We start from the raw sequence: 14,330 nt of genomic DNA, 5'->3' as shown, positions 1-14,330 counted from the left end.
TGTGAAAGACATACTAATATTATAGGCACTGTGGCAATGGAGAACAGAGCTGGAAAAATAATTTATCCTAAAAGAATTAAAAGATATAAAAAAGAGCTGGGACTGTTTCTCTTCTATTACTTTGTGTAATGTAGTTCTTAATGATGGAATGATTTTTGTTATAACACAAGTCAATTTGATCTACTATTCTATCTGTATTTCAAAATTCAATAAAAAGTTAATTGACAAAAATCGGCCAAAGGATAAACAAATAATCAGGGATTTCAAAGTAATATAGGGCTTTGTTGCTTCTAGTAATATTAAAAAAACATTTTTCAGTTTTAGAAAGGAACCTATCTATGATGGCAAGAACCACACTGTGACAGGGAATCGGGAGAACACTTAAAAGATTCTAAGATGGCCGCCACCAAGGACTACGAACAGAAGGTGGCTAGCGCACTAGCTGTACGCTTGCGCACACTGCACAGACAGTTGAGGTCAAAAGGAGCAGGAAGAGCGGCGATTTGAAAGGAGGTAGAGAGAACACAGCCCCCTGTCCTGGGCCGTAGTTTCAGGCTAGTGCTTTTGTACACTCACACAGTATGGGTGGAGGGCAGTGAAGGGGAAGCACCTCACTTTAAGAGTCAAACAACATCGGGCTTGGTGAAGTAAAAGAGAAGTATCTTCTTAGTGGTAAACACATTTCTTTATAAGTCCCAAAGACACTCCTGATAACTTAACACAGGGTGAAAGGAGCTGTTCTATCCTTTTGTTTGTGAGTTGAACTAGATTCTGAGGGTGTTTTTGTTTTTGTTTTTTTTGCTTTCCCACTCTTCTGAAGGGATTGTGCTCATTATCTCAGATACGACTGCCCATGAGAACCAGTCAACAACTCCAGCGGTTCAGGGCCACTAAGGACAAAGACTTGAATATATTGGCCAAAAGGATGATGAATCTATAAATAGACTTTGAACATTATTTTCCTTTCACGGAGAAAAAAAAACCAATTACAATCTTTTTGTTTTCTTCAATACTTTATGGGTTGGGTCATAGCTACCCTTTTCGTTTACAGTAGTGCCAGAAGTGGGATACTCTGTCTCCTCCAATTAGTAGTAATGACTCAATCCATAATGATGATCAAACAGTTGGCAGAGTGTCAAAGACATTTGCAATTGGTGGTTGACCAACAGGGACAGGTAGCACAGCAGGTCATAGAGAACCTACATATAACCCTGAAGAACAAGGCTGAACTTATTACCAGTCATGAATAGGTTGAAGCTATTCTAAAAGAAGCAGATGTAATAGCAAAAGCAGGTGCAAAGGTGCATCCTATTGTCCCTAGTAAGGGACTGCAAAAATGTCAGGCTACGGAAGATCCTGACAACTTATTTGCAAACTTTGGATAAGTAGCCTCCACTGCGCCCTGGCCGGCAGAGAGGTGGGGACAATAGGTCAGTTCCTTACTCTCTGGGGAACTGCAGATGGTTTATCATGCTACCAAACCCACCGGCACACCCCAATATGCTGAAATAAAAAACAAATACACTGGAATGTCTTGGATGTGACCTTGAATAATATAGAACCAGATTTTGCAAAGAGAAATGGGGACCTAACGGCAGGCCAAGAGTGCTGTACTATTGGATATTAGATTTGGGAAACAGATTGGTAAAGCCGGACACTTCAACTACGGAAGTATTCATAGAGAAAGTGTAGCTTGAGCAATTTTTAGAGGCCTTACCTGCATCAACCTGCAGCTGGGTCCACCAACACCAAAATGACGCAGCAAAGACGGCAATAGAGTTGGTCTGCACCTTTCACAAGTTGCCAGAGTTTAAAACTGGGTCAATTAAGGGTCAAACCACCACCCGACAATCTGGAAGGGTTTACTTAAACACAACTTTTGGGACTCCTCTGAGAACAGTCCTCCACCAAAGGTGAGAAGTGGTTCAAGGACCCCAGAGTGATGAGTGGGGCCATAGGGCATACCATTGCCCATCAAAAGCTACAAGTAAGGAGGTGGGGTTTTGGAGGTGTAATGTAATGTGTTGGGAGATCCAACTAGGGACAAAACGAGAACAGGGATGCTGAATGGACAGTCTGGTAGAGCCTTAACCCCTTCTGTGCCGGGGACGTAATGGTTACGCCCACCGGCACAGTGCTCCTGTGCTGAGGACGTAACCATTACGTCCTCGGCACGGAGCTCAGAGGGAGCGGGCTTCCCTCCTACCCCCGCAAGACAAGGATGGAAGGGGAAACCCTTCCCCTTCCTCCCTCGACCCCCCCCAGTGACGTCTGATGATGTCAGCGTGCATTCGCGCGCTGACCACATCAGAGGCCAGTTCCCCATCCGATCGGAAGAGAAATGCTCTGCATTTCTCTTCCAATCATGTGATGGGGGCCTGAGAGTCTTCAAAGGGAAGGAAAGGAATTTCCTTCCCTTTTAAGTCTCTCAGAGCATTTTAGAAGCCGGATCGTGAAGCGATCCGGCTTCTGAAATGCCCACTAGACACCAGGGATTTATTGTGAAAAGGAAATTGGCATAAGGGAAGCGACCCCTTGGGCAAGGGTCGATTCCCAGGGGGGCAATATTTTTCAAGGCCTTTTCTGTCCCCCCCCCCCCTCTGGGGGCAGATGGGCCTATTGTTATTAGGCTGATCTGCCCCCCCCCAGAAACCTCTAGGCGCCAGGGATCATTTGTTTTTCTTAAAGAGGTGGGGAGCGACCCCTCAGGCAAGGATCGCTCCCCTGGGGGCAAATTGCAGATCAGCTGATTTTTGTTAGGAAACCACTAGGCACAGGGGATTTTTTTTTGTTTGCGCCAATTTCACGCAAAGGGGCGCTCCCCCCACCCCAAATAAATGGGGCCAAAGTTGTTCTGCCCACTAGTATGGGCCTGGTTAGGCCCCCACCCCAACTGAAGGGGGGGGGGGGAACAGTCTTTCAGCTCTCTCCCGCACTCGAAAACATCTTATCCCACGGCAAGCAAGAGGACATTTCATTATTTGGGGTTTTGGTTTTACATTTGGGCCATGAGAGCTTGGCTAACTCTAAAATTCGTCCCACTTGGAATGGTAAGAGCTGCACTTTTTGGACTTTGGGACACTGCCATGTAGAAAAATCTACGAGACCTAGACACATATAAAAAACTAAACATCTGGGTGAGTCCAGGGTGGTGTGCTTCTCATGCACCCCACACCATTTTCTTACCCACAATGCCCTGCAAACCTCCAACTTTGCTTGAAATCACACATTTTTCCTCACATGTTTGTGAGGAAACCTTCTGGTATCTGCAGGAACCACAAAATTCCTACCACCCAGCATTGTCTCATCTATACCGATGAAAATTCTGCTGCACTTGTCAGCCTAAAAATGTTTTTTTCAGACTTCCCTTTTGGACCCGCTTTGGTTCCCCCTAAATTTTGACATGTTTTTGGCTTTTCCCTGTCACAAGCACTTCGTCTACCTACACAAATGAGGTATAATTGTTACCGGGAGACCGAGGGGAACGTTGGGTGGTATGAAATTTGTCACGGTACGGTGATCCCACACAGAAATGTGGGGAAAATTTGATTTTTTTTGTGCTAAATTTGAGGTTTGCTGAGGCTTCTGGGTAAGAAAACATTGGGGGATCCATGAAAGTTACACCTCCCTGGAGTCCCTCGGGTGTCTAGTTTTCAGAAATGTCTGAGTTTGGTAGGCTTCCATAGATGGCTGCTGAGCCCGGGACCAAAAACGTAGGTGCCCCCCGCAAAAACAGGTAGTTTTGTATTTGATCATTTTGATGTGTCCAGATAGTGTTTTGGGGCATTTCCTTTCGCAGGCAGTAGGCCTACCCACAAAAGTGAGGCACCATTTTTATCCGGAGACTTGGGGGAACGCTGGATGAAAGGAAATTTGTGGCTCCTCTCCGATTCTAGAACTTTCTGTCACTGAAATGAGAGGAAAAAGTGGTTTTTTGGCCAAATTCTGAGGTTTGCAAAGGATTCTGGGTAACAGAACCTGGCCAGAGCCCCAGAAGTCACCCCATCTTGGATTCCCCTAGGTCTCTAGTTTAAAAAAATGTGCAGGTTTGCTAGGTTTCCTTAGGTGCCGGCTGAGCTAGAGGCCAAAATCCACAGCTAGGTACTTTGCAAAAAACAGCTCTGTTTTCTTTGTGAAAATGTGATGTGTTCACAGAATAGCAAAACAAGTGTTATTACCCCTTATCTTTCTCTACATTTTTTCCTTCCAAATGTAAGACAGTGTGTAAAAAAGACGTCTATTTGAGAAATGCCCTGTAATTCACATGCTAGTATGGGCACCCCGGAATTCAGAGATGTGCAAATAACCACTGCTTCTCAACACCTTATCTTGTGCCCATTTTGGAAATACAAATGTTTTCTTGATACCTATGTTTCACTTTTTATATTTCAGCAAATAAACTGCTGTATACCAGGTATAGAATGAAAACCCATTGCAAGGTGCAGCTCATTTATTGGCTCTGGGTACCTAGGGTTCTTGATGAACCTACAAGCCCTATATATCCCCGCAACCAGAACAGTCCAGCAGACGTAACGGTATATTGCTTTCAAAAATCTGACATTGCAGGAAAAAGTTACAGAGTAAAACGTGGAGAAAAATGTCTGTTTTTTTCACCTCAATTTCAATATTCTTTTATTCCAGCTGTTATTTTCTGTAGGAAACACTTGTAGGAGCTACACAGATGACCCCTTGCTAAATTCAGAATTTTTTCTACTTTTCAGAAATGTTTATCTTTCTGGGATTCCGCATTGGTTTCTCACCCATTTCTGTCACTAACTGGAAGAAGGCTGAATGCACAAACAATAGTAAAAATGGGGTATGTCCCAGTAAAATGGCAAAACTGTGTTGAAAATTTGGGTTTTCTAATTCAAGTCTGCCTGTTCCTGAAAGCTGGGAAGATAGTGATTTTACCACTGCAAAACCTTTGTTGATGCCATTTTCAGGGGAAAAACACCAAGCCTTCTTCTGCAGCCCTTTTTCCCATATTTTTTTTTTTAAAACAACATTTTCGCTGTATTTTGGCTAATTTCGAGGCCTCCTTCAGGGGAACCCACAAAGTCTTTGTACCTCTAGAATCCCTAGGATGATGGAAAGAAAGGACGCAAATTTGGCATGGGTAGCTTATGTGGAGAAAAAGTTATGAGGGCTTAAGCGTGAACTGCCCCAAATAGCCAAAAAAAGGCTCAGCACATGAGGGGAAAAGCCCTGGCAGCAAAGAGGTTAATTGACTCAGGTTGTCTATGCACTGTAGTTCACACCAAATGGATAGAACCAGAGAAGACAAGGGAACAGGAAAAAGTGGGCATTACCTGTGTCCACGGGGATAAGAAGATTTACCCCACAGCTCATATGCAAATACTGTGGAACGGAGAGGTAGATAACTTACAAGTGGGAGTGATTCCTAATCTAGTGGAAGATATAATAGGGACTAACCACCCTCAATTTCAGAACGTTCTGGTAACTAATGTCCCAAAGGACACAGAATCAGACTGACTAGAGGAAACCCCATTTTGAGGAGTTAAGATAGCAACAGATATGTCTAAATACAAAAAAGCTAAAGCTGAAAAGTGACACAGAAAATGTTGTTTAGAATTGTCTGCTCTGGTAATGATCCCACTATGTCTTCTGTAACAGACAACACTCGGGGACCACAACGAAGCTTCAGGGCAGCCCAAAGAGACGATCCCAATTTGGCCCAATTGTGCTCCCAGGCCAAGACAGAACAAGAGGAGCAGGCACAAACCTATTTCTGCATAAAAGGGGTGGTGTTATATTGTATTGTGAATGCCTGAGACAGAAAGAAGGTACAGCTACTCATACTCTTGCCATTCCAGGAGCAGGCGTTGTGCCTCACCCATAGTAAAGTAGAGGGTGGTTACTTCAGGAAAGAGAAAACAGAAGAGTGTTTGTTAAAGAGGTTTTATTGCCATGAAGTTTATAGGGATATAAGGCGTTCTTGTGCCTCCTGTCCCCGTTGTCAACCAGTGAATCCTCCAACAGAACTGAAAGCTCCACTATGACCCCCCCGTTATTGACAATCCATTTAATTTGGTTGGGATGGATTTAGCAGGCCCACTACATCCCTCCGCTAAGGGGCATAAATACATTCTAGTACTTGTGGATTATGCAACTGAGTATCCTGAGCTTACACTGCTAACTACTATGAATTTGACAGTGGTGGCTCAGGTTATGAAATAATTTTTCTCTCTAGCTGGGTTCCCCAAGAAGCTGCTCACTGTTGAAGGCACCCTGTTCATATCTAGGATGATGGGTTAGGTTTGTCACCTTTTGGGTATACAACAGATCCTAACTTCAGTCTTCCATCCTCAAACAGACAGGTAGGTAGAAAGATATACCCACGCCATACAGTTTCTCCTATGCAAAATAGTATCTGATACAGAGAGGGAATGGAATAAAAAACTCGCCATACGATGCCATGTACAAAGTTGAAAAGGGTTTTACCCGTATGTAGAAAACCAGAAGTGCACCATCATCAACAATATTTAAATGTACAATTTCTTGGTGTATTATTATATAAGTCTTGTCTTTATTCTTTTTTCTTTAAAAAAACACATGTATCCATGGCTGTTGCTGCTATGGATACATGTGGATTTTTTTTTTTTTTTATGAAAAATTAATAAAGAGAAGGCTTGTATAATATTATACCAAGGAATTGGACATTGAAATATTGTTGACGGTGGTGCACTACCGGAGTTCTAAATTGAGTGTTTTCCTTTAGTTTAAAGGATTACACCTTGGCAGCAGGTGTTGGTCTTAATGCACACAAATGGGCAAAGAACAAACGAATATCAATAATATTACTTTTTTATACTCAGGGAATTGTTGTGTTAGGTGCGTTGATTGGTAGCCTGCTGCTGTACCTTTTGAGAATATTTGGTTTTACCTGTATGAATTGGGTTTTGGCTGACAACCCTGCACCCTCCTCGATATGGCAGCAGAACATTGGGAGGAGGAAGAGAATGAAAGCAAGGATCTTCTTGAGTATACCACTCATTTAAAAAGCAATGTCATGTCTCTTTGGAACCAGGTTAGACAGAATTTAGAAAAAGCCCAGAGTAAACAAAAGGCCACCTATGATAACGAAACAAGACTCCGGGAATTTGTACCTGGTGAGAAAGTCCTCATTTTATTACCTTCGTCAGAAAATAAACTACTGACCAAATGACAGGGCCCATTTACTATTTTAAGCTGTGTTTCTCCAATAACATATAACAGTGTCTGTTCCCCACAGAAAATAATTAGTCTAAATCTATCATGTTAAATTGTTAAAAACATGGGAGGAACCAGTGGGGGAGAATGCCACTGAAAACCTAGCACTGTTGATCACAAACTCTCAACCACTCCAAATTTATTTCACCCCTACCAAAGCAATCAACAAACTCACTGGTATAAAGATAGGAATATAAATCAGTGAGGTGCAAAGCTGTCATCTGGGAGATCTTCTACATCAATTCCTAGACTTGTTTTCAGGGAAACCAGGGAGAACAAACCTTATTCAGCATAGCAAAGTCACCCAGGAGAATAAAATAGTATGTTGATGTCCTTACAGGATACCTGAGGCAAGATGAGAATCACTGGAGATGTAGGTAGTCATCATGTAGCAGGATCAAATCACTGAACTCTTGAAAAGTGCATGGTGTTCCCCTGTTGTTTTGGTCCCTAAACCCAATGGGTCTCTAAAGTTCTGTATAGATTTCTGTCAGCTCAATAGTATCGCTAAATTCAACACCTTTCCCATGCCTCTGGTACATGAGTTTATAGAAAAACTGGGCAAAGCGGTTTACCCATCACAACGTGAACTTTGAAAAGGGTCCTGGCAAACGCATTTAACGAAGAGTGATAGGGAGAAAACATCCTTTGCAACACCATCAGGTCTATACCACTTTAAAGTCCTTCCCTTTGGACTCATTTGGGCCCCTGTGATGTTCCAAAGATTAATTGACAAAGTGGTAAGACCCCATCATCGGTTTACTGCAACATTTCTGGAAGACATCACCATCTTTAGCCCTTCCTGGGATGTACATGTCCGATACTTAGAGGCAGTGTTTAAAGCACAGAGTAAGGCTGGTCTCCTAGTGAATCCTGAGAAGTGTACACTAGCTACAGATCCTATTCGGTACTTGGGGTATCAGGTTGAGGTTGGAAATATTCACCCCCAGGTTGACAAGGTCAAGGTCATCAGAGACATTCCAAAGCCATCAAAGTAAGAGATTATATCCTTTTTGGATTTAGTGGGATAGCGCTGGAGATTCATACCCCAATTTTTAGAACTGGTCAGTCCCTTTTCTCATCTTCTTAGAAAAGAGTAGCCCGCTAAGTGTAAGGGATGGACCCTCAATCAACAACACAGTATTGTTACATTGAAGGACATTTTGCATCAGGATCATGTATTGCGGTGCCCTGGTTTTGACAAACCCTTTGTGCTGCAAACAGATGCTTTTGGACAGGGTCTGGGAACTGGTCATGATGGGTCATGGTGCTGTGGATCTCCATCCAGGGGTATGTATTAGCCTTGAATTACATTATGCAACCATTGAGAAGGTATAGTCGGCCATTAAATGCAAAATTGCAATATTACTTGTTGGGTCATACTTTTTTGTTGCTTACAGATCACGCAACCTTAGTTTGGCTTGCTCGGAACACTCAAACCTGAGAATTTTGAGGTGGTTTTAAACTCTACAACCAATTCCTTTCAGACCCATCATAGAGCTGGAAAGCTCCAGTCTAATGATGACTTCCTGTCTGTTCACACTGATGGTCCATTGCCCAATCAGCCATTCTTGGAGGGGAGGTGTTGGGATAGGGAATTGGGAAAATACTTACAAGATTCCAAGATGGCCATCAACAAAGACTATGAACAGAAGATGGTTAGTGTCCTAACTGTACACTTTCATACACTACCCCAGAAATCAATGCACGCCACAAGTCAAAAGGAGCAGAAACAAGACGAATGGCGATCGGAAAGGAGGAACAGAGAACTCTTGTTGGAGTGAGATGGTAGTGGAAAAGAAGCATATGTACAGAGGAGGCACTAAAACATCAAGAACAGTGCACCAGAAGAAGGTGGCTCAAGGCAAAGAAAAGGATGGGAGCCGAAGACCACAGAAGGACATGTCATGGTTGGAGCGGAAGGGGTCATGGTGAAAGGGGCCAGGGGCCAGCTCTGTAGCACCTAAGCAAGCAAAATGGCATGGTGGCAAGTGGTAGTTTGCGACAGGAGGGCCCCGCAGAACCCACAGTGCCCACTCAATAGACATCTCTGATACCTTAACACAGGGTGAAGGTGACGGGAGCAGTTCTATTCTTCTTGTACTTTTTGTTTGTTTGTCTTTCTCATTCTTCTGAGGGGATTGTGCTGATTATCTCACATACTGCTGCCTGTGAGAACCAGTCAACAATTCCAGCGGTTCAAGTCCACTAAAGGCAAAGACTTTAATATACTGGCCAAAAGGATGTTGGAATCTATAAATGAACATTTGTTTCCTTTCTCAATTAAAAAAAAAAAAACCATAAAACTCTTTCAATCCCTTGCCGGCCGAGACTACTCATTTGTTAACACACACATTCACAACACACATACACATTCAATTCAAATACTGATGGTGCACCACACTAAACAATATTAAGAAGTCAAATTATTTAATATAAGTCAATTTAAGTGTTCTCTTTATTCTTGTTTTCTTTAAAATTAGCAAACATTCATAGCAGAAACAGCCAACGCATTTCGTTCTTACAACATAACTTCTTCAGGACTGTAATACAATAGATACAATTCCCTTATAATATGTACAGATATAAATATATTTACAAAAACACATTAAAAACAATCTATATAGTTTGCTCAATACTTACTAGGAGTGCACTAAAGGCAAGGGAAATGTGCAATTGTGAAAAGACAAACAATACAAATACAAACATAAGGACAAATACAAACCTTGTAAAAAAATCACATCTAGAAAACATACTTAAAACTTATACACCGAACCAATCTTCAGCTTTAATGATGGTGTTGATATTAGATGAATTTAGAATTATTTTAATTGTACCCATTGAAATGACGGGAGATTATAAATTTTATCATGTGTAATTTACACAGACACATTCGCTCTAGGACTTGAATGTGAAATGAACTAGAACATTTTAATTACAACCCATTCAACAAATTGCTGCAATTGCATAACTGAGAACAAAGGAAGGTGAGGCAGAACTCCACGCATTAAAGGGGAGTGGAGGGGTTGGCTCAGTGAGCTGAATGCTCACAAAAACAGTTTTTTGGCAGACAACTTCAAATCCTGGTAAGGAGGTTTCAGGCTTTCATACTTCTGAGGTGAGTATGTACAATGCTAAGAAGAAGCAAACGTAAAGCATACTAATACACAAAGTATTACTTATTACTATTTTTTGATGAAAGAAACTTTAAGAATGTCACATGAAGTCCAAAGATAACCTGGAACAGGCAAGACATCGAACTAACAGCCCAATTAAAGGCAACACTGATTTAAAGAACCCTAGAACTAAGTGTGAGCAAGTTATGGGAACAAGAGAGCTGATACATTTCTCCCAATGTCTGGCAGGTAGACTGGCAAACAATCCTGTGCCCATGCCTAGAATTCCATCTTGATGCTTAATAGGAACAACTTGTTATTTAAAGAGGGACAAGTGACCTTGCTGTCTGCTCTTTCTTACAGGTAAAAAGAAATAAGTCAATGAAGGGCAAATCAAGGATCTGGCTTGTGCTTCAGAGTGGAAATTTGAGGCCTTTGCGTCATCTCAGCCCCCAAATACATATACTAAATGAAAAATCATACAGACTAAAATTGGAACCACTTGTAAATGGGGACCACCAGCTTACATGCTGTATCTTTCAGAAATCACTCATCTCACTTTCACTCTTCAACCTCAGCTTCTGAAACCAAAAGACAGGAGTAAATAACAGTACAAGTAGCTCAGTGCCAAACGTTTCACGCCTTGCCCTTCTCTGACCTCTAAGTTTCATCTCCTTAAAATCCGCTGAAATACCAAAATTTGTGTCCTGTGTCATTGTACTGACCTCTCCCTCTCTGGAGATTTTGTATTATACCAATAAACTATATTTACACCTAAGACGTAGTCTTGCTATTACAGAACAGCAAGTTTACACCAAACCTTCCATTTGCACTTCATCTTCATTGGGAAGCCAGACTGACAGTGTGAAAACAACACAATGCACAATTAAGGCCAGCATTTTTAGCCCTGCACTGCAATCACGCGAACACCTAAAGTCAGTGGTTCCGAACCTTTTGACTTATGAGGACCCCACTTTATCATTACTGGAACCCATGTGCCCCAATAAATAGTTATTGAAATTCAAGCACCCACACCACCAAGTCATTACTGGAGGCAGGGGACCAAGGCTTAAACATTGTTGATGATTTGAACCACAAAATAATACACAAACAAGAATCCCATCAAACACATCGACAAATGATAACACATTTCATTTCATTTGCAAACGAATAAAGTTTTTAAAACATTTATAGGAAAGTTGGAGCTTTTCTAAATTCAATTGAAGCCACACATCACCCATACTATATTCTGTTTGATCCACCTGCACTGCTGCCACGAATCAACCGGAGGATACTAATTTAATTTGTAGCCTAAAATTCCAAACTCCTTGAAATTTACAATAAGTTTTAAAATGTTGAGTTGTACATTTAGCCACTTTATTTATATACATTTCATTAATCTGGTAATAATAGTTGATTTTCTAAGCAGCCACGGACCCATGAGGAGGCTTTGTGGACCCCCAGGGGTCTGCGGACCACAGGTTGGGAACCACTGACCTAAGGGATCTTCAAGAACCTGTCAGATTCATAAATGCCTCCACAAAAAAGCACAGGCCCCAAAAACACTTCCTATGTTCTTCAAATCAAATTGTTTTATTATTCTAAAAACATGCTAAAACTGTTAAGGTCAACGCTATTGTCAATTCAAGGGCAATTGAAATATAATGCTCTTCCCTCGTCAATCTTCACCTGGCTCCCATACAGAAACAGAAGACCTGTTCCACCCTCGTACTGCCACGTTCTTTGCCAGAAACCTCTTAGACGTGATTCAGTTTCTGGTGCTTTAATACAGAGATCTCCTAAATCGTTCTTCATTTCCATTCCACTTAATGTCATCTGCAGTTCCATACAAAACATGGTCATCTTTAGGGTTTCCTAAAATTATGTTTAGAAAATACCTACCTTCCTTGACTGTTCCACCTGTTAAGACTATTTCCTCCAAGTTCTGCGACTAATGAAGAGACCATCTGCAACAACAAAATCACAAATATTGTTACACGCCTACTCAGCTCACCGCCCTCTTTACAAGTTATCAAATCTATGCTCTTATTTGGCTGATATCATAAAAATGTGTGCACTGAGTACATCTACTGAATCAAAAAAGGAACATCTGGAAGTCAGGTGCCATGAAAGAATGCACTGATGTTACCTTCCATTTTAATAAACACAGATGACATAGCAAGCATCAACTGTTTTAATGGGAGTGGATACAACGATCTTTGCAAATACCACGTATCATTTTGTAAAGAACATCATGTGGAAGAATCTAGATTCTTTCAGAGCATTTTGATTTATTCTTTTGGGTGTCAATTTCATCAAAATCTTCAGAGAAACGGGAATGGAATTGTGATGCAAAGGCTCTGACCTATAAGCAAACCCAATTTGGTGCAATATTTAAAGTCCTCTCAGTACCCATGCTGGACATGTTTAGCCAGTGCTGTGGAAATAAGCATTGTACCATGTATATAGTGCTTCATACCCCTATATGTCCAGCAGTGTGATGGAGGAGAGAGACCGTCGTGCAAATTTTAATTATATTTAAGATTTAAACAAACAGGCAGCTATACCGATCTGACCTAGTTATAGCACAAGCATTGGCAAAGTCAAAGGTTCTGTCCCTGGCAAGCTGGTAGCACGGTTAATTATTTTATATTTATTTTTTATTACAACCCAATGTCACACTCTGCCATGTCAACACGGCTGCCATAAGCCTGCAATAAAAAAACAGAAATAATTTTTAAAAACCCAGAGGTGGCTGTTTTAACAGTAATGTGTTTTACTCATTTCAGTGGTGCCATGAATTTTATATTGTTATCTGTAAAAGAAACAAGAATAAAGATCTAGTCACGTCCTCAAATCATAGGGAGCTATAACGTTACAGTGTCTCTTACAAGCTTTATAACAGCAACTTTAAAATGGAGAAGGAAAATAAGTTAACGACTAACTGTGCAACCGAAGTCATGGCAAAATAGTGGTTATTTCAAGATAAAAAATAAATAAAAATTTCCTATATAGCTTTGTCACTGAAGAGAAGGGAACTAATTTACCGGAAACGAAAGAAGCTATTTTAGATGGATGTGATCAACGTGCAGAGCGTTTGTGCATTGAAGGAAGCCATTCAATGAATGGGGCTTACCCATTGCTCGATGCGTTATGTTTTAGTGGACAGAAGGAAAATGTGAGTGACAATGTAACAAAACACTAGTTGATGCCAGCTGACCAAGAGCTCCTAAAAGTATGCACAATAGGTGTGCATTTGGGAAAGAGCCTTTCAAAAGCCAAACCCAGTCACGGCTCGTGATAAGCAGAAGGGGCGGCGCACGAGTGGGGTAGTTTGAGAAAATGTAAATTAAATAAAAAAATATTTTTAAAAAACACCTTACTGCCATGAGGCGCTCTGCTCCTTGTCTCCTCGCTGTAGGCAGGCACAGGCTCCCAGCCTGCCCTGCATCAAACCTGAAGCTGCTCAGAGCAGCATTAGTATCCGCCTGTGCAGACTCTCTCCAGCCCAGCAGCTGTGTTGCTGGCGCGGGAGAGAACCCTGTGAACATGTGTGTTTGGCCAACACACATGCGCTCTGAGGTTCAGTGCTGTGCACTCCCTCTTATTGCTCGTCGCCCCCGGGGCCCAGGCCCTTCTTGCAAAAAATGATCATAAACACAGTTTATGATCCTTTTTTTGGGAAAGGATTTGCAGCTGTCGCTGCTGGCAGAGTGGCAACGCTCCTCCGCACTTATGGAGGAGCCGCCCTGGCCAAACCTACAAAAAAAAACTAAACTATAAGCCAGAATTTGCAGGGCAAAGAATATGTGAAATTAGTAAAATGATGCCAAATGGTCTGGAACAGGAGTTGGTGACAAAGCAAAGGCAAGAATAGAGCCTGCTGCTGTACAAACAAATATGCTCATGAACGAGGAAGGAAAATGGAGGAGGACTCAAGCTTAGCATCTGGAGCCAAAATAACACAATCTTTAAAGGTCCAGA

The 14,330-nt window shown here is 41.7% G+C and overlaps 1 protein-coding gene across 2 annotated transcripts in view; it reads right to left on the bottom strand.

Annotated features, from left to right (window-relative positions):
• Positions 1-14,330, bottom strand: part of FANCC (FA complementation group C) — a 1,679,603-nt gene that overhangs the window by 849,746 nt on the left and 815,527 nt on the right. For both annotated transcript variants that reach the window (XM_069227975.1, XM_069227967.1), the window contains one exon: positions 12,249-12,313. In XM_069227975.1, coding sequence (XP_069084076.1) covers positions 12,249-12,313 — 65 coding nt within the window. The remainder of the gene's footprint in view (positions 1-12,248; positions 12,314-14,330) is intronic.

The sequence above is a fragment of the Pleurodeles waltl genome, chromosome 1_1, assembly GCF_031143425.1.
Source record: "Pleurodeles waltl isolate 20211129_DDA chromosome 1_1, aPleWal1.hap1.20221129, whole genome shotgun sequence".
NCBI classification, from domain to species: Eukaryota; Metazoa; Chordata; class Amphibia; order Caudata; family Salamandridae; genus Pleurodeles; species Pleurodeles waltl.
This window is presented reverse-complemented; position numbering and strand designations above follow the sequence as displayed.